The sequence below is a fragment of the Ochotona curzoniae genome, unplaced genomic scaffold (genome assembly GCF_017591425.1).
Source record: "Ochotona curzoniae isolate NIBS_2020 unplaced genomic scaffold, NIBS_Ocur_1.0 scaffold_4763, whole genome shotgun sequence".
Lineage (NCBI taxonomy): Eukaryota > Metazoa > Chordata > Mammalia > Lagomorpha > Ochotonidae > Ochotona > Ochotona curzoniae.
The window spans coordinates 4,073,955-4,093,825 of record NW_024467123.1 but is presented as its reverse complement, the minus strand read 5'-3'; the positions used below and the strand labels follow the sequence as shown (position 1 = coordinate 4,093,825).

The following is a 19,871-nucleotide window of genomic DNA, read 5'->3' as shown; positions in this document are numbered from 1 at the left end:
TGTCTGGGATGAGCTCTGCCAGCTTTGCTCACTCTTGGCCTTTGTGGACTGCTTCCTCCCACCACCACCTGCTGCTGCCTTTGGCCTTTCTCAATGAATTGATTGGTCTTAGCTTTGTCATGATTCTCTCTGTTGTGAGGGTAAAAGAATGGCTCCTCTTACATATACACACGCTGTCACCCACACCATGTCCCCCTGTCGTCTATAATGACTACACACCCACTAAGAAGTCGTGTCAGCCACATGTGCACATCTACCCATACTCTACACTCAAGCACACACAATGCACTATCCATGCACTACCCACCCATGCACACACACCCCAGGACATCATGCACACCGCTTGCACCATGTACATTCTTACAGTCCTGCCTATGTGCTGGATTCTCCCCATGCTATAAGCTCGCAACAGAGGACACATATGTAGCCACACATATGCCTTGCACTCCTCACACAGGCAAAACACATGCATGTGCCACGTAACACACATCCTGCCCATACACCACATGCAGTATACACACACCACATGCACATAGAGGCACACCATACACTGCCATACACTGCCATATGAAGACACCTGTCATGCATACACCATCTACAAAACCATGCAAGTGTTACACACAGCACTCACACACCTGCACATGCATTTGTTGCACATGCTACGTATACCAACCACACATACATAAGGCACACATCAAGGGGCAATCGTCCCCCACCACACACACACAGGCCGCTCGCAGATATGTGCATATCTCATGCACACATATGTTCCTGAGCCACACCCCTCTGTGTACAGCTACGACCCCGGCTCTTACTGCCTACACACACGGATGAAGGTTCCACGGAAGTAATTTCAATGCAGGATTTTGGTCCCAACTGAAACAAAGAGGTAGGCAGGGAGCCGGGAGTGAGAACTGCACACCTACAAGCCAACCCCCCCCACCTTCCTCTTGGCCCACAGCCAGCCCCACTCACTGAGGTAGCAATGCCTTTCAGATCCTTGAATCCAGTGTCCACACCAAATGCATATTCTGGTCTGTCTGCAATGACCTCCAGCTATGAGAGAGAGGAGCTGGCTGAAGCAATGTCCCCACTACCACATCAGCCAAAGCTTTGGCGAGGCAGTAGGGCCACAAGCCTTGTTCACAGTGTCCATTCGTCTGCTTGGGGACAGTGGAACACCAGGATGCAGGGCTAGACCTGGCTGGTGACTCCAGGAAGTCCTGATTCCTCTGCTTTCCACTGCAAGGTTGGACCCAGACCAGAGCTGATTGCATCTGTAATGGCATCTCCCACTCACTTGGAGAACCCCGGAGCTGCAGGGGGTTCCTGGGGAAGCCACCATGGACACCTTCCTTGACAAAGAGTCCAGATGCCACCAGGTTTCCTGATCTGAGTTACCTGGTCTTTCTGATAGTCTTTCACACCCACAGTATAAATGGTTGCCCCCATTTGCCGAGCCTTTGCAGCCTGAAAGAAAGAAGGTTTTGAATATAAATCTCTGCAAGACTTGGAAAAGAATCCTGGTAACTGGGGAGCAGCACTCACTTCATTCTTAGACAACTCAAAGGCCTCGGGCACCAACGTCCCATCTGTCATAGCGATGATCATGCTGGCTGTCTTCTGGTCTGCACAGGGGCAAGGGACATCCTGGTTGGTCCTGTGTCAGCCCTAGAGTGCCCCAGGCTGCTAGAGCACTCCTTGGAGTGCTGCCTCATCCTCCTTGAAGCCCCTGCCTGCCTAGATCCCATCACTCCCCCCACACACACAGCCCCCAGTGTGAGAAGGGGACTTGGCCCACGCTCCTGCCACAGAGCATCTTACTAAGGTGGCCTGAACTCCACTGTGTCCCAGGCTGGACAAGCCTGGTTGCAAGGGCAGCTCATGTCACTCCTGGACAAGCACCGGAAGGTCATGGAAACAGGAAGGGGCAGCCAGAACCTCCTGGGCACTGCAGGCCCAGTGCAAGTCAGGTTCTGGCTTTGGGCTCTGGGCTCTGGGCACAACCGCAGGGATCCTGGGGGCATCCTTGGGCCCAGAGGTTCAGGACACTGGTCAGCAGTGCTCAGGCAGGGTGTCCCTGGGTTCCATCTGTCCACCCTCCCTCCTGCTCCAGGCCCTTCTCCTTCTTGACATGCTCTGGGAGCCACGGAGGTGGGGGATGGTGTCAGCTCTGGGTGGGGAGATCTGGTCCCTGAGGAAAATGAGTTAGGGAGAAAGACAAAGAGGAGGATGAGGAGGAAGGCTATGCTTTCCACACAGGACCCACAGCCTGCTCAAGGCTGCCCAGCACTGTTCTCCCTTCCTCCCACTGGTCCACATGGAGGCCAGGTGCACTCACACCCACAGACATGCATACTGTGTCCAAGGGTTGCTCAGGGCCATGCTGGGGCTCAAGGGTAGAGTGGGGAGCCCGAGACAGATGGGGACCAGGATAGAGGGGCCTGCTCCAGGAGCCAGAGGCGGGGAAGGCCCACGTGGAGACTGTGTTGCACCTGCCAGAGAGGAAGTGAAGAGGCAGCTTACCTCCAGAGTTCATTCTTTGAATCTGCTCATTTGCCTGCAAGGGAAGGAGGAGATGTTTGGGGAGGACAGCGAGGGCAGCGAGGAAGGAATGCTTTTGGGGTCTGAAATGGAGGGGCTTTCAGGGCTCCAAGCAGTCATACCCTTTTAAGTCCTTCCTGCATGTTTGTGTCTCCAGCAGGAATCACTTGCTGGAGGTTTTCCAGTCCCTTACGAATTTCTTCTCTAGGAAGTAAATAAATAAATAATAAATAAATAAGAGCAGAAAGTTGGATGGAGAAAGACTGACTGGCAAAGCAACCTCCAAGCAAACCCATAGCATTTGTATGGGGAGCAACTCCAGGGCGGAGTGTGCAGTCAGGTAGCCCTGTCACCCCACCTTTACCTTCATCAGCAGGTGAACCAGAGGCTTCCAAGGGGGCATTCCACCTTAGCCCAGTCCCTACCTTAACCTTAATGTCAGCCCTTAGTCCTAGACCTAACAGTAGTTTAACCCTAACTCCAAATGTTAACTCTAACCCTAATGTTAACATTAATCTTAACCCTAACATTAACCCTAAACCTAGTTTTAGACTTAACCCTAACTCTAATGTTAACTCCTACCCTAATGTAAACCATAAACCTAACCTTAATGCTACCTTAACCCTAACCCTAACCCTAACCCTAATGTTAACCCTAACCCTAAGTCTCCTTCACATGGGCCCTCTATCCTTCCATAGGTAAGACTCAGTTTGAAAACGGTCATGCTCACCTGTTCCCATCCCCCGGGATGGCAAACCCCTGACATTGTCTTGATAATGGATCAAGTCACCCTCTTCACCCTGTTAAAGTCCCAAATTCTGCTTAGGGAGTAACCAGAGCTCCATGACTTCATGCAGCCTTGACAGGAAGAGCTCACCTCCCCTGGGAGGTCCCTAGCCCATGTTCCTTCCCAAGGCTGAGTGTGAGCTGCTGACCCTGCTTTGGAGACTGGTGGCTCCAGGGGCAGCCTATCAGAGCTTTGTGTAAACAGGTAAAGCTCAGGTGACATCTCTTGCCAGGCCCCTGCCTGCTTCCCCGACACAGTCACACATACCAGGCTTGGCCTCAAGTCACAACATGTTTCATCAGGATAAAGCATCTCAAATCAGCCCAGTGAACACCAGGGCCCCATGACATCCTGGGCTCCCAAAGCTCTGGTAAGCTCTGGAAGCTCTGGTAGCTGAGCCTGAGACAGCTCAGCCATGATCTGCTCTGCTCAGCCTAGCAGGACTCAGGGCAGGGGCAGGGCTGGCTCCAGTGGCAGGATAGGGACAGGCAAGGGGTACCCAGGGACTGCTGAGCCAGCACAATCAGGACAACCAGAACCTGGAGCCTGAGCACGGCTACCTGCACAAGACCCTGGCTGCTTCCAATTCCCTGTCAGGTGGTTCTGGGTCACAAATCTAGACTCAATCCCAGGCCTCAGTGTGCTCAGCTCTGCTCTGGACTCAGAACTCTGAGCAGACTCCAGTGCAAACCTCCTTCACCTCCTGATGAGCCAGACACTCTGGCCTCAGCTCACTGTGGAGCCCCTGCAGCCCTCGGCTGCTGGCTGCCTCCTGAGCACCCAGCCCAGCCTGGGCTCAGGCCCTGTCTCCAAGGAAAGCAGTTTTCTTCTTCAAAGTTCCCAGTGTTTCCTCCTCATTAGATCCTGCCTTGACTCAGCACTCATCCCAAGCAGAGTTCTGGGCTCACAGGATACATTGAGGACAGGAGCGAAGGAGGCACAGGTGGGTCTCCTTCCCTTAGGACAGAGGCCTGCAAGCACAGCTGGGGGTCAAGTTTAGCACAAAAGGTCTCCTGACAACACAGGTGGACAGTGTTTCCCTAAAATCATATGTTAATGGCCAACGGATGAATGGGGAGTCTCGATCCAATTAGGTGCCCAGTGGGAGAATGTGAGGTCATGGGAGCGGGGTATGTGTGCTCTTGGAGGGCAGGTCTCCTACAAACTCTTACTGCCTCCTGGTTCTTCAGCCACCAACCTCCTTCCCTGGATGCCAGACAAGAGGGTGGCCTGATCTTGCACTGTGAATCGCCAAAAAAACATGAGCTGCAGTCTAAATTCTTTCTTGCTCCCCAAGTGGCTCCTCTCAGATATCTGCTGACATACGCACTCCCTGGGGTCTTATCAGAGCCCACGACTCCCTGGTCCTGCTTTGGGGTTCGCAGCAGCACTGACCTGTCTGAGGTGAGTGGCATGAGGGTTACGCCATCTCCGGAGTACAGAATGAAAGACATCCGCGTGTTGGGGCTAGGGAGGGAAGCAGAAGCTTGTGAGAAGCCAGGGTGCAGGTGGAGCACGGCAGCGAGGAGCCAGGAGGAGACCTGCCCACATCTCCATCCTGCCCTGTCTATTCTTCCTCCTTTCAGGCATAAGGAATGTGAGGGGATCAAGGAGGGTGCCAAGGTCTGTGCAGACCTGGGGTCCCACAGAAGTGAGCGTGCAGGGAGGCCTCCTGCTCAGTGCCTGTGGAAATGGAACTCAAGAGACGCAGCAACACACATAATAATCCACTCACATGCTTACTCACACTCATCCATACATCGGTACACACATGCACACACGCATGTGTTATACATGAGCACAACTTCATGGACACGGGAGCACACATACACACACGAATACAGAAGACTCATGCGTGTACACACACAGAGAACACACATTCACACATATACATGCATGTACACAGATTACACACACACACTCAGGCCTACACATACACAGAACATATGAAGGCACACACAGTCCTCCATGAAGGCACCTCCGACTGGCCTCTTTTCTTGTCCCTCATCTTCTCTGACCTCACTCTGCCCTTCTGCTATCCACCTCCTGTCTGAGAAATCCGATTCTTCCTTGGGAGGCATTCTCACACACATATGAGCATACCTGCTTCTGCCGTCCGTTTAGACCCTTGGTCTCCTCTATGCCATTACTATCCCCTCCCTGCTCAACGCCACTGCACCTGCTCTGGGCCACATCCATTTGACCCATGGTCATAGTCCTGTCTTCCTAGAACTCAACCTTCATGGCATTATTACCCAAGAACCTTCTGTGGCTCCCATAAGCAATCTTGGCCCCGAAGCCTGGATGGAGGAGTCTGATAGTGTTGGCCCTAAGCTGGCAGTCTCATCTCTCAGGCCTCTGGTGGGGACCCCTGTCCCCATAGCCATCAATGGCTGTAGTTACATAGTGGTGGCCCCGCTCACCTGCCATCCTCCCTGGCCACACCCCCATTGTATAGCTGTGGCCTAGGGATCCTTACTCCTCCCTCACCTTGTCAAACCTTTGTCCCTCTGCACCTCTGAGTCAGGTGTGCAGTCCCAGAGCTCCAGGCTTACCTGTGGTGAGCTCCTCCTCGCCAGGACCAGCCCTAGCACAGGAGGTCCTGGAAGGTTCACCATTTCCCTCACTCCTAGGCTGGAGCCACCCATGCTGTTTGCACCCCAGGAGACCAGTGCTCTGCCTGCAAGGCAGCCCAGAGCTCCTCACCGCAAGAATTCCCACCCTCATCTCATCCAAATTCAGCGCTCTCTGTTGGTCAGAGGAAAAGAGAGCCTGCAGGGCCCAAGGATCTTACCGTTGGAATTTCTTCACCAACTCCTCCACAAAATTGTAAATGTCTATCCAGTTGTTGTTCACGCTGCCTGACCTGAGAAGAAAGTAGAATGGAGTGTGGGGTATATGCATGATGAGGAGGAGGGTTGCAGCAGACACCCTGCCCTCTACAGCATTGCCACAGTCCTTTACCCAGTCCAGCACAGTTGAGTTCAACCCAGCAGGTGAGCTGTGAGCTAAGGAAGGGTGGACACAGCAGAGCCCACCCCACCAGGGCTGGCATCCACCCAGCTTGACTGATTCTGGATGTGAGATGGGTGAGGGTGTCCTGGCTGCTGGCCTTGGCTCTCTTGGGATCCGGATCTCTATGCAGGGGGAGGGGACAGGTACTTGGCTACTGTCTTCAGCATTCCAGGCTCAGGAGAGTCCACCCTGGTCAGTGATCCCTGGGTGACTCCTGCAGTTTTGGGCATCAGACACGTCACTTAGCTTTAAAAGCCCACTAGATGATTATGGCACTCATAGACTCTGCTCACAGCTGAAGAAATCAAGCAGAGATTTCTGGGCTCACCTAGAGCCAAACGCAATGCTGCTACCTAGCAGACGCACGACAACATATCAAAACCAAAACCAAGCAAACAAGCAAAAAACACCACAATAATTTCCACCTAAAGATACTCCACAAGGAAGAAGCAGTTGTTAGAAAGATGTGTAGACATCCATGTGGGGACCCAGAAAATGTGAACAAAGAAGCATGGCACGTCCAGAAAAACACACAGTTACCCAGAAACAGATGCTGAATGGAAGGAAACCTATGAATGAAAGAACTGAAAGCAATTCACAATACTGATCTCAAGGAAATTCAGCGAGATTCAAGAAAATACACAGACAATTCAAAGAGCTGAGAAAATTCAACCAGGATGTAGAAATCATTAAAAAAAAGACTATTCTTTTTTTGTAGCTGAAAACATTAATAAAGTTTAAAATATAATTAAAACTTTTAGCAAGTAAACAGACTAAAGGGAAAGAGGAATTTCTAATATGAGGACAAGATTTCCAAATAACCCAATCTCAAAGATAAATAAATAAAGAGAAAGGCTTTAAAAGAATGGTGAAAGTCTTGGGACCCAATGCAATGGTTCAGTGGCTGAATCTTGGCCTTGCACATGCTGGAATGCCAAATGGGCACCAATTCTTGTCCTGGCTGCTACACTTCCCATCCAGCTCCCTCCTTATGGCCTGGGAAAGCGGTAGAGCCCAAAAGCCTTGTGACCCGGTACCCACTCCAGGGTCCTGGCTTCACACTGGCTTAGATCTGGTCATTGTGGTCCTTGAGGAGTGAACCAGTAGGTGGAAGATTTTTCTTTCTGTCTTTCCTCCTTTCTATAAATCTGCTTTTTCTCAGTGGTGGTTAATGGCCTGGGTTGCATTGTATCCAGGTAGCTAATAGCTGGAGGGCATCCTGGGTCTGGTTAATGCCAAATCTGTATTAATCATACCAGTGTGCCAGCATAGATACCAAGCCTATTTTTAAAAAGATATGTGTGGGGGATGTGCTAGGTGTGTGAGCCCCAGGGGCAGGTGGTCCTACAGAGTCAGGGTCACCTGGCCTGGTGCCATGTCTGTGAGTCCTGGGTTTGGGGGGTCTGGTGGGGCCTGGGTTGGGTGAATGGTGCTGGGTTAAGCCCACTGACTGCCCAGTGCGGGGACCTGAGGGCTCATGTCTAGGATTGGTGGTCTGAGTGCGGAGTACATGTGTCAGAACTGAGCTTCCTCAGTGGAAAAGACGGAGCAGTGTACGGCATACCCAGATGTACACAGAGAATGTGGAAGCCCATCGGGGCCTGCAGTAGACATTTGGTACCATAACAGAGGAATGAGGGCAGAACAAATTGGACAACTACCCTTCAATAATAGCAAATGACTGGGCCAATGGAGACTTTAAGGTCAATTATGTCAGTCAACAGATGTTGGAAGGATTTCCTCATCCTTGGATCAGTGAGATCGACAGGATTTCAGAACTATCAAAACCACTTAAACAGAACCCTTAAAATATGCTCCACATAGGGGATCCTGGGTTGATATCGGGTGGCCGTTCACTGTCCCTGGGTACTGGGGTTTAGGGAGCTGGCTGTGGCTTCATCTCTTATTTCCTCTCTTCCCCCAGACTCAGGAAGAAGAAGAAAATGTGGAAACAATGGTCCCACTCACTTTCCCCTAACTCTCTGTCCTTCTCACCTTGATCAACTATGTAAACATCCTCAGTAATAAAAACTTTACAAAATATATCGAGAAAAGAATAGAGAAAGCCTATGAGATATTATTAAGTGAAGGAATGGGCATATTCATTATAGGTGTTCCTGATGAAAAAGAGAAGGAAAAAGAACCTATAGAATATGATCATTGTTGAAAATATTCCAAGTCTTGGAAGACATATACACATAGCTGAAACACAAAGGATCCCAACTGGACTCAATCAAAAAAAGACCTTCTCCAAGGCATTTTGTCCAAGATTAAGGACAAGGAGAGAAAAAATAAATTATATATAAAAAAATCTGTCTGGCTTCACAGCAACTTTTCAACAAGAGTCCCAAAGGCCAGAAAAGAGTGACATGAGGTATTCAAGGTCTGAAAAGAAAACATTTCCAACCAAGAATATTATATCCAGTGATGCAATCCTTGAGAAATGAAAGAAATTAATAAAGTCTTAGACAAGCAAACATTGGATTCATCAGTATCAGATCAACCCTACAAGAAACCCGGAAAGGAATACTATGTTAACAGTAGCCATGACAATACCAAGTCCACTAATGAGCGAGGACACAAAAGGAAAGAGAATCCAAACTCACCATGACAGAAAGCTCCCCAAACCCAAATAGAAATAATAGGAAAGGAAAAAAGAAGAATATATAAACCAATAAACAAGCAACCAATGAAATGACAGCTGTTCTTGTCTATTAGTGTGATGAATCTTGACTGCAAATAACTCACCAGTCAAAAGATGTAGGTTGGTTGAACGGGTAAAACAAAACCAGCCAATCAGCCAAGCAAACAAACAAAAACCTAAAAAACAAGAACCAACCACGTGCTACCTGCAAGAAACTCATCTTGACTGAAAGTGAGAGTTGGAAAAAGTGTGCAAATGGAAAACAAAAATGAGCTGGAGTAACTATATTCTTCCTTCGATATCAGACTTGAATTCAAAACCCGTAAAAAGAGACAAAGACATTCTATATTGATGCAGGTTGATTCAGTAAGGAGATATAGCAATCAAACTCACTTAGGAACCAATAAACAGAGGCTACTAGGCCTAAAGGGAGAAACAGGCTCCAATACAATGATGATGTGGACTTCAGTAGGTACTGTCACCAAAGGACAGATCATCCAGGCAGGAAACCTACACAGACAGATCCGAGATGATCTGTAGAATACATAAATTAACTGAGCAGTTACAGAACACTTTGTCCGATAGTAACAGATGCACATTCTTATCACCATATGGTGAAATTTCTAGCATGTATCATACATTGGGCCATAAATCAAGTTTTGATAAATTAAAAGAAATGATATCATGAGATACAGCAAAAGCATATTAGCAGAGAGGTTTAATAAGTGCAAGCATTTTTACTTTCAAAAAAAGATTTCTTTATTTTGTAAGTCAAGAGTTGAGAGAGAGGAGAGGGGTGTCTCATCAGCTAGTTTACCCCTCAGAGGCAACATTGGCTAGTGCTACACTAGGCTGAATCAGGATCCCAGAACTTCATCTGGGTCTCCCATGGGGTGAAGGGGCCAAACACTTGGCCCTCTCCTGCTGCCTTCCCCAGGCCACTAGCAGGGAGCTAGATTGGAAGTGGAGCAGCTGGGACGTGAACTGGTCCCATATAAGATGCTGGTATACAGGTGAAGTCTTTACCTGCTGTACCATAATGCTGGCCCTGAGGAATAATTTTTTTTAAAAAGAAGGATTTTAAGAAATGTGACAATGCGTGTTAAGAATCTCAAAATAAAATATGAATGAATCAAACCCCAAAGCAGCAGGAAGCAAGAAATATCAGGGATCAGAGTAGAAATGAAATTGAGACAAAAAACACATAATATCAACAAAATGCAAGGCTAATTATTGGAAAACATAAGTGAAATAGAAAAACCTTTCTTCAGACCAGCAAAGAAGTAAAAGAGAAAAATTCATCAAATTGAAGATGAAAAAAAGATACGTTACAACTGATACCACAGAAATATAAAGATCATAACAAACAACCATATGCTAAGAATTGGAAAACTTTGAAGAAATGGATAAATTCTTGGACTCTTACAACCTACCAAGATTAAATTATGATGTTAAAAATCTAAACACAGCTGGGCCTGGTGCAATAGCTTAATGGTTAAGGTCCTCGCCTTGAATGTGCCAGGATTCCCATAAGGACACTGGTTCTAATCCCGACAGCTCCACTTCCCATCCAGCTCCCTGCTTGTGGCCAAGGAAAGCAGTTGAAGACAGCCCAAAGCCTTGGGACCCTACACCTGTGTGGGAGACCCGGAAGAGGCTCCTGGCTCCTGGCTTTGGATCGGCACAGTACCGGCCATTGTGGCCACTTGGGGAATGAATCATCAGATGGAAGATCTTCCTCTCTGTCTCTCCTCCTCTCTGTACATCTGCCTTTCCAATAAAATAAATAAATCTTAAAACAAATCTAAACACCCATAACAAGTAATGAGATTGAAGGATTATGTAATTCTTTCATCCAGGAAAAGTCCAGTGGCTTCACAACTGAATTCTCAAAACATGTAAGTGGAATTGATTCCAATACTTTTAAACTAATTCCAATGTATTGTGAAGGACTGAAGTTTGCCAAACTCTTCTTAAGAGGCCAGCACTATTCAAATACCAAATCAAAGACACAGCACACAAAGAAATTGCCAAATCAAAGTTCTTCATAAGCATAGATGCAAAAATTCTCAACAAACCAAACCCAGCATTACACCAAAACATGTCACACATGACGACCACCACAAATGGGATTTATCCCAGACATGGAAGCAGAGTTCCACATTAGCCAGTCAAGAAAGATCATAACACATCAACAGAAGAAAGAACAAAAACCCTGGGACCATCTCAATAGATGCAGAAAGAATTTTGAGAAGATTCAATATCCTTTCATGATAAAAAGTCTTAACAAAGTAGAGACAGAAGAAACATAGCTCAAAATTGTGAAGCCTGTCTATGACAGAGGATGACCAGTGTCACACTGAAGGAGGAAAAGCTGGAAACAGTTCCTCTCAGTTGTGGAACAAAACAAGGACATCGTCACCAGTTTTACTCAACACAATGTTGGAAGTATTAACCATTGTCACGCAGAAAAATGGCAGGGCTGAAAGACGGCAAGTTCAGTGACATAGGTGCAGAAAGATAAATACTACGTATTCTTCTTCATATGAGAGGGGCTGACAAAATACCCCATACCTCAGTCTGAATACAGAATCATGGTTAGCAGAGGCTGGGGTAGGGATGAGTTCAATTTCTGTAAATATAAAGTGCTAAAAAAAATTAAAAACTGTCACACACCAAAATATTCAGTTCCAAAGCAATGCTTAGATTGACACTATCATCACACAAGGACGGATGATGTAATTATAAACTGTGAGGTTTTACCAATGGAATTCTGATGAACCTGTTTTTTTTGCTCAAAGCCTTGGCTTTTGTCTAAGTTTTGCATTGTAGACCAAATCGTCAAAGTCCTCACAAACATCTGTTACCTACTGCAGCTAATAAAGAAGCCTCACTATTTGTGATAACATGGTAAACTCAGAGAGGGTAAGGTAAAACGAAATTGGCTTGGAATAGAAAAGAAATAGTCCATCATTTTTTCCACTGGAATGAGTGGAAAGATCACTGGGCACCTGGTACACACACCATCAGTTCAGTTGAAGAGATGATGTGCTAAGGAATCTATCAGAGCACTGGGTGCCCACACCCAAAGCCTTCCTGCAGAAAATACACTGTTTGGCCTCGGAGACACCACAGGATTCTCAGGGACTCCCCACACTCAACCCAGCCAGCTGGCTTTTGGATTGGGTTTTGGAAACAGTCATTCAGTTCTGGCTCCTTGTATTCCTGGCTGGGAGCTGGGGTGAATCATTTCCAATTCTGAACCTTCCTAGCCTTGTGAAGAAGGTTCTCCTTTCACTTTGTGACCTTGCCTCAGTCTAGACCACACCCCACTTCCTCCCATGCCCTCTGTCTGGATCTAGCAGCCTCCACCCTCACCGCACACCCAGAATCTGGTGTGCCCTACCCTCCTGTCCCCTGCAGACTTTGAATCATGCCCTTCTCAATTGTGACTTTGCAGGGCAGGAATCACCACCTCTTGTTCCCCTCCAAAGACTGCTGGGCCCTCCCCTTGCAATGTATGCAGACCCTTCTCTGAGTCCCTCTTTAGAAGGCCTTTCCTTGAACACCACTCTGTCCCCGAGGATCCTGATTTATCCTCACTGCACACAGTGCTTTCCTCTGTGGTTGGTTTGTTACCCGTCTCTGTCCCAACCTGGTTGTTCCAGGATGATTTGCCTAATGCTGTTTCCTGAATCACCCACATGGCCTGACACTGACTGGCACTTAGCAGCCATCCAGAAAGACTTCTCCAGGCAAATGAATTAATCATGGGAGGATGAATGACAATATCGGCTCTTCCTGTGAATGTAGGGCCTTAGAGGACCTGGGAGTGTCTGTGTTAAATCCCTGGCTAATTGCACCGACCCCAGTCAGATGGGTTTGAAGATACCTCTCTGGCCGATGGGGACACTGGGGGACTGAGAGAAAAGGCCACTTGCTTAGATCCACATGCCTGCTGAGTGGAGTCTGGTTGACTTCAAACTCAGCTCATTCTCTTTTCTCCAAGAGTCACAGAGCCGGCACGTTCTATAGCCACATTAACACATTCCAGAAGAGAAGATCCCTCATGCTCTAATCCCTTCTCATCTAGCCAGCTCCAGAGACAAAGCCAGGCCCCTTCTCCCATGCTCCAGCCATAGTCAAGAGCAGTTGTGGAGGCCAGACCTGGGACCCAGCAGGGAAGCAGCCCAAGGATGCCTGTGGGGGACACAAGTGGGGACCTCTGACTCAGGAAGCCATCTGTTGGTCCTGTTCCAGTCCCTGACATCACTTCCAGCTTGGGAGAAAGGCAAAGACACACTTGTGGATGTTAACTCGAAGTTGACTTTGGCTGACCATGAGGGAAAACACATTAACCTCAATTTCACCAGTGCTTAGTACCTGCATTGGCAACATCAAGTGCTTAACTAATATTTCCCCTGCATATTTCTCTCAACTAACATTTCCCCACCTGTGTCTACAGCCTTTCCCTACCCAAAACAGGGCTGAGCTGGGCCTAAGAGACAAGCAACAGGGCAAGGGGCAGGAGGGTATAACTGGGTAGCAGTTGCGGGGTTCAATGAGGCTGTCAGTGCCCATCATTGCCTATCTATCCTCCATTCCAGAAGCCTTTTGCAGCCACTGTCTTCTGGCCATGCTAACTAGCAAAGAAGTAAGGCCTGGGGAGGGACTTCTCTTCCAGTGGGCAGGTGGCTTACCAGGTCCTGGACTGAGCCCATACCTTCCCAGTCCGCAATATTCTTGCAGAATTGCAACACTCAGAAGGACTCCATCTGAGACAGAGGAATGAACAACAGCCCAGGAAGCCCACATCTGGTCACCAGCACAGCTTCGGAGCCATTGCACCTGACCTCAGGAACCCACATATGGAGCCCACATACGGAGTGGATGCCTCCATGCCTCAGAGGGTCCTGAGGGTGCTGGATGAGGCTGATAAGGGCTTTGGAATCTGGAAATGTGACCACAGTGCTCTGACCCTCTTCTACTGTCACAGTTCACCCTCAGCCCCACGTGAATAGCTGAGAACAGAAGCAAGGCAAGCTCTCCAAGCACGTTGTGCCTTCTCTGAGAACCAGCACGTGCTTAACACCCAGCCCAGCTGACCCAGGGCCACACTCAGCCCCATTGCTACTCCTGGTGATAGCACAAGCATTCTCCCATGGCCCACAGATGGAAAAAGCGAGCAGGGAGTCCAGGGAACTTTAGAGACAGGGCTTTCTATGTAGCGACACTGTTGGGATGGCCAGCAGAAAAAGCTCAGCAAAATCACTGGTTGTGGGGACAACATTCCGTTATGCGCTCCTGGCAGGTGCCAAGCCACAGCTCCCGGCAGCCACTATTGTATGAGAACTGCAGTTCCAGGATCCTATCCCTGATGATGGAAGGCCAGGACAACATTCAAAATGTCTACAACACACATTTTCCCCTCCAAAGACAAGCACTAGGAAACTGGTGGCCAGTGAATCCCCTCCAACTCAAGAAACACGTTCTCTTTCCTCGAATCCAACCAACAGCCTGGTCTTACTTGAACCACTGCATAAATTATGCCTGCTTGGGCTCTGGCCTGCCCTTGACTGCTGCTCACTATGGACCATTGTGGACAGGGCAGGACGCAGTACTCACTTGTCCAAGATGATGTAGAGGTCGAAAGATCCCTGGCACTCCTGCTCATGTGATTGGCGCCAATGCTTCCCACCTGGGCCTCGGCGATGGTGTAAGAATCTGGAACTCATACCCAAGCGGTTAAAGATTTTCCAGCCAGGACGATGGTATGGGTGGCTGCCCGCTCTGAAAAGTGGCGGAAGCAGCAACAGCAGCAGAAAGAAGAGTGGGAAGCCAGGTGCACAGGGATTATGGCTGCCCATTTTCTTGGCTGTCCCTGTGATCCGACACAATCTTGGGTGGCTGCGGACTTCTCAGCCACCTTCACTTGTGTCCAGACACCTGGCCCCTCCTGTCCTGTCACCAGAGACCGCTGAAGCCTCCACGCAGTGCCTGCGGAGAGCACAGGGGCTAGGGGGAGCAGGTGTCTGTGGGGCCACCTCCTGAAAGGTACTTGCATGGCCCTTCCCCCACCCAGAGGGCGGAACTTCCAGGGGTTATGATTGACAGGTAGGTTGACATGGTGACTTTGTGACCTGCAGCTCTCCTAGTGTCTGTATATTGACAGAACTAGTGAGAGTTAGAGAATCTCTAGGGGTGGAGATGGAAGACAAGGGAGGAGGAGAAGGTGCTGGGGGTCCAGGGTGCTGAAATTGGGGAGACCCCGAGTGCCAACTTGGAAGCCCACTCAGGCTGGAAGCACCTGGATGAAATGGAGATGTTGTGTGGCCTCCAAGTCCCTTGTGAAGCAGGACAGGGTCACCCGTCTGCTGCTGAGTGACAACCACCCCACACTCAGGGACACCAAGATGACACTTGATTCTGCAGTGTCACCCACACTTCTGTCTGTGGGTCAGACACACGGACAGGGAAGAGTGGTAAGGGAGGGCCACAGTCAGGGCACAGCACTGCCATGGTCGGGGACTGGGGTCATCTGGAGGTTCACCCACTCACACACGGGCTTACAGCCAGGGTGATCAGCAGCTGGGCTCAGCTGAACCTCAGTGGAGACGCTGCAGGAGCTGCTCACCCACAGCGTGTTGGCTTCAGGGCACTAGGGATGGCCCAGGTGGGCTCTGAGCTCCCAGCTGAGCATTTGAAGATTGTGAGGTTTTCCTTTCATGACATCACGACAAAAGCCACCCAGTCTCACTTTCCTGCACACCACTGATCACCATGGTCACAGCCTCTCCAAGGTGGAAGGCAGGAAGGAGGCATGGCCAGTGTGAGAGTGGGCGTGTCCCAGCCCAACTGCCACTCATGAGGGAGGCAGCAAAGTCAGAGTGGGGACCACTGGAGACATTGCTGGGAATGCCTTAGCTTTCTCTGTGTGCACACGAGTGACATCCTACAGGTCCTTCTCCTTGATTCAAGTCTCAGACAGACATGTCAGTAGGCATAACGCTAAAAGGCCAAGGCACACGAAGCACTGGGCTGAGGGATTTCTTAGTCTAGGGTCTGCTCTCTGCTGTCACGGTGTTTGACATCACAGACCTTCTTCAATCAGTGGTGCTTCGCTCCTGATGCACTCTGACACTCACCCCCAACAGCATATTGTGGTTCTCTTGCTTTGTCTGCTTCAAGACACTTGGCAGTGCCATGATTTATATTTCTGCCTATTGCCTCAGCCACTTGCTTCTCCAAATTCTTCAAATCCATAAGTATCCCAGGAACAGCCTAAGTGTGAATTTTAATGTTTTTTGTATCAAAAGTAACTTATCTTTGTTTCCTGCTCTCCATGACTTTTTTTTTTTTTGGTCTTGTTGGATGTGAATGTGCTGCACAAAGGGTGAATCACATCCCAGGAGGGTGGAGCAGGCTAGTACCAGCTTGCATCGCCGCTACTCAGAAGGACACATTGAAAACCTATGTGTTGATTATTTCTAGAATGTTCCATGTAATGTTTTTGTGATCAAATACAGTTGATGAGAAGGATCTGGAACTGAAACATTGAAGACACAAGTGAGGCGAGGCCACTGTATAGTAAACACTGACAGTCACCAATCTTGAAAGGGAACAGAGGAAGGTAGCAGAGTGGAGGAGGAGCTGTCTCAGAGTATAGAGGAGTTCTAACAAGTTTCACCTGCTGGTGGGGAGTGCTTGAGCCGTTGGGGGTCCACGAAAGTTCCAGAGCCTTAACTTCCCTGCAAGGCTCCTCCTTCCCAGAAGAAGTCCTGGAAGAGGGTGCTGTAGTGGTGGTAGTTGGGGGAGGGGGCTGCATTCTCAGGATGCCCTCCACTGTTAGAGGATGGTCATGCAGCTCTACAGTGCTGTCCATGACAGGGGTCTTAACTTAGCAGTTCAAACCCAGATTTGTAAGTTTTTAAAAGATAATGTACACAGATATTTTTCAAGAGATCTACATAGCAGGAGAGGGCATAGAGCATTGTTGAAGGTACATGGAGCAGGGCCAAGCAAAGGCAGAGTTAACTGGAGCCTTTGACACAGAGAAAACACTGGTAGGATTGAAGAGGTTAAATTTCCAGTGACATAGTAGCCTGTGACTCCCACTTGCTATGTCAACATGCAGGGTTGCTGAGCAGAGCTGTAGGTCATAAAGTCACCATGTCGACCTTCCTGTCAATCTTAACACCAGGGAGTTTTGCCCTGGAGGGGAGGCAGCACATAGCAGCTCACCCCAGAGTCAAACGCTCATTGCTGTCTCTGTGCTTAGAGCAGACGCCTGGTGCAGGTTGTAGCACACACTGGTGACAGGGTAGGAGGGATCAAGTCCCTGGACACAGGTGGAGTTGGGCAAGAAACGAGCCACAGGTAACCAGAGGGCAGGCTCCCTGGACTTGATTCCGAGATTCAAGAGTGAGAGGGGGTCATGGAGATGATCAAGAAAACGGAGAGCCCCAGTCCCTGTGTGCCAAGCTCCCTACGCTTCTATCTGCTGCTTCTGCTGCTGTTGCTTTGTCTGCCACGAAACAAAGCTCAGAGCTTTCTGAATTTGGGCCCTCCCTGGAAATTCTTATGGTCCAGTGCCCAGGACTCCGTAAGCATCCACAACAAGGACAATGATGACCTTGACCACGGTAGCCATGATAAAGACCGCGACCAGGAGGACTTTGCAAGTGTCCCTGATGACTACAACACTGACCATGACCAGAGCTCTGCAAGTGTCCATGATGACTACAACACTTACTATGACCAGGAACCTGCAAGCATTCGTGATGACTATAACACTGACCATGCCCAAGGTTCTGTGAACAACCCTGATGACTACAACACTGACCATGCCCAAGGTTCTGTGAACATCCCTGATGACTACAACACAGACCATGCCCAAGGTTCTGTGAACATCCCTGATGACTATAACACAGACCATGCCCAAGGTTCTGTGAACATCCCTGATGACTACAACACTGACCATGCCCAGGACTCTGCAAGTGTTCCTGATGACTACAACACTGACTATGCCCAGGAGTCTGCAAATGTCCCTGATGACTACAACACAGACCATGCCCAGGAGTCTGCAAATGTCCCTGATGACTACAACACTGACCATGCCCAGGACTCTGAAAATGTCCCTGATAGCTACAACACTGACCATGCTCAAGACTCTGCAAGTGTTCCTGATGACCACAACACTGACCTTGCTCAAGACTCTGCAAGTGTTCCTGATGACCACAACACTGACCATGCCCAGGACTCTGCAAGTGTTCACAGTAGCTATGACAAGGATGACATAAATAAGTGGCATCATGTGGAACTGTTTTTGAGGATGGGACACGGAATCCAAGAGGATGTCATGCAGTACTGCGAAGGCAATTTTGACCTGTATTTTGTCGTTGACAAGTGAGTGGCTTTGCCTGTCTTGCCCCTAGCAGCCCCTTGAAGTCATAACCCCTGGTTCACTGGAGGCACAACATGGCCACCTCTCACCCTTCAGGTGGGGTTAGGAGAAATTCGTTTTTGTGGCATTCTTCATTCTTGGGTAGAGAGAAAAAAACATCCCTCACAGGGGTTCAGAATGGCACTCTGACCCACCAACAACAGGGATAGGATCCTGGAACTGCAGTTCTCATACAATAGTGGCTGCCGGGAGCTGTGGCTTGGCACCTGCCAGGAGCTCACAATGGAATGTTGTCCCCACAACCAGTGAGTTTGCTGAGATTCCTCTGCTGGCCATCCCAACAGTGTCACTGCATAGAAAGCCCTGTCTCTAAAGTTCCCTGGACTCCCTGCTCGCTTTTACCATCTGTGGGCCATGGGAGAATCCTTGTGTTATCATCAGGAATAGCAACGGGGCTGAGTGTGGCCCTGGGTCAGCTGGGCTGGGTGTTAAGCACGTGCTGGTTCTCAGAGAAGGCACAAAGTGCTTAGAGAGCTTGCCTTGCTTCTGTACTTGGCTGTGAGGTATGAAGAAGAAAAGCCTTTCCATAGGTGGACTCCTGGGGTCAAGTTCAAGGCCCCGAGGCTGTGCTGGTGACCAGATGTGGACTTCCTGGGCTGCAGCTCCTTCCTCCGTCTAGGATGTAGTCCCTCTGACCACATTCTCATTTCCCATGGATCAAAGACTATGGGGTATGGGTCCAGCCCAGCAGGTGCCAACCAAAACCACCTGCTAACTGAAAGGGAAGTCCCTTTTCCCCATTGTCTAGTCCAGGATATCCTGCGATACCCTAGAATATCTCGCCTCCTGAGCATATCCAGGGATGTTGATTTCCCCAAGGGCTTCTGGGAGGGAGGGTAGCTGGGTATGCTACGCACCACAACCTTGTTGGACCAGTCCTTCCAAATAGGGGTCCTCTCAGCTTCCACTGGCTATACCCCACTCTCCACTGCCTCAGGGTTCTAGAGTGAGACCCAGTGGAGCCCAACCCAGCTCCGGGATGGATGAGAAGGGATAGAGGCATGGGTATGCACTGTTAAAGAATAGTTATAGAGCACTTGAGGGTACCAAGCAATGTGCTTCCTCCTTTCTGACCCCCAGCACCTCTGCACACTGCCCCCTGCAGGGAGCTGAGTATTGCTTCACATTAGGGCAGGCAGCACAGTGAAGTTCACCGTGCACAGCACCAGTGCTCGGTGAGCTCACAGGCTCTGAACTCTACTGTCCAGTCTTTCTCGAGCACTCACTGCTTTCCAGCACCCTTCACAGAAAGAAGCTCCCACATCCTTCCCTGAGCCACACAGCATCCGTGACCTCCCAGCTGCCTTTCCTCAAACTGCTCAGCACTTCAGAGTCACTGGATCCCCTCACATTGGGTGGCTTTCCCTCAAGGCTCCTATGACCTGACCTCAGCCAGGGCAGACAGAGGACAGCTTCGG

The 19,871-nt window shown here is 49.3% G+C and overlaps 1 protein-coding gene across 1 annotated transcript in view; it reads right to left on the bottom strand.

Moving 5' to 3' along the window:
- The window catches only part of ANTXRL (ANTXR like), a 42,199-nt gene extending 27,342 nt beyond the window's left edge, over positions 1-14,857 (bottom strand). Inside the window, exons 1-8 of the mRNA XM_040970390.1 lie at positions 14,616-14,857; positions 6,126-6,197; positions 4,727-4,798; positions 2,667-2,748; positions 2,527-2,560; positions 1,549-1,628; positions 1,402-1,470; positions 1,301-1,355 (exon numbers count right to left, since the gene is read on the bottom strand). Coding sequence (XP_040826324.1) covers positions 1,301-1,355; positions 1,402-1,470; positions 1,549-1,628; positions 2,527-2,560; positions 2,667-2,748; positions 4,727-4,798; positions 6,126-6,197; positions 14,616-14,857 — 706 coding nt within the window. The remainder of the gene's footprint in view (positions 1-1,300; positions 1,356-1,401; positions 1,471-1,548; positions 1,629-2,526; positions 2,561-2,666; positions 2,749-4,726; positions 4,799-6,125; positions 6,198-14,615) is intronic.
- Between the last annotated feature and the right edge of the window lie 5,014 nt (positions 14,858-19,871).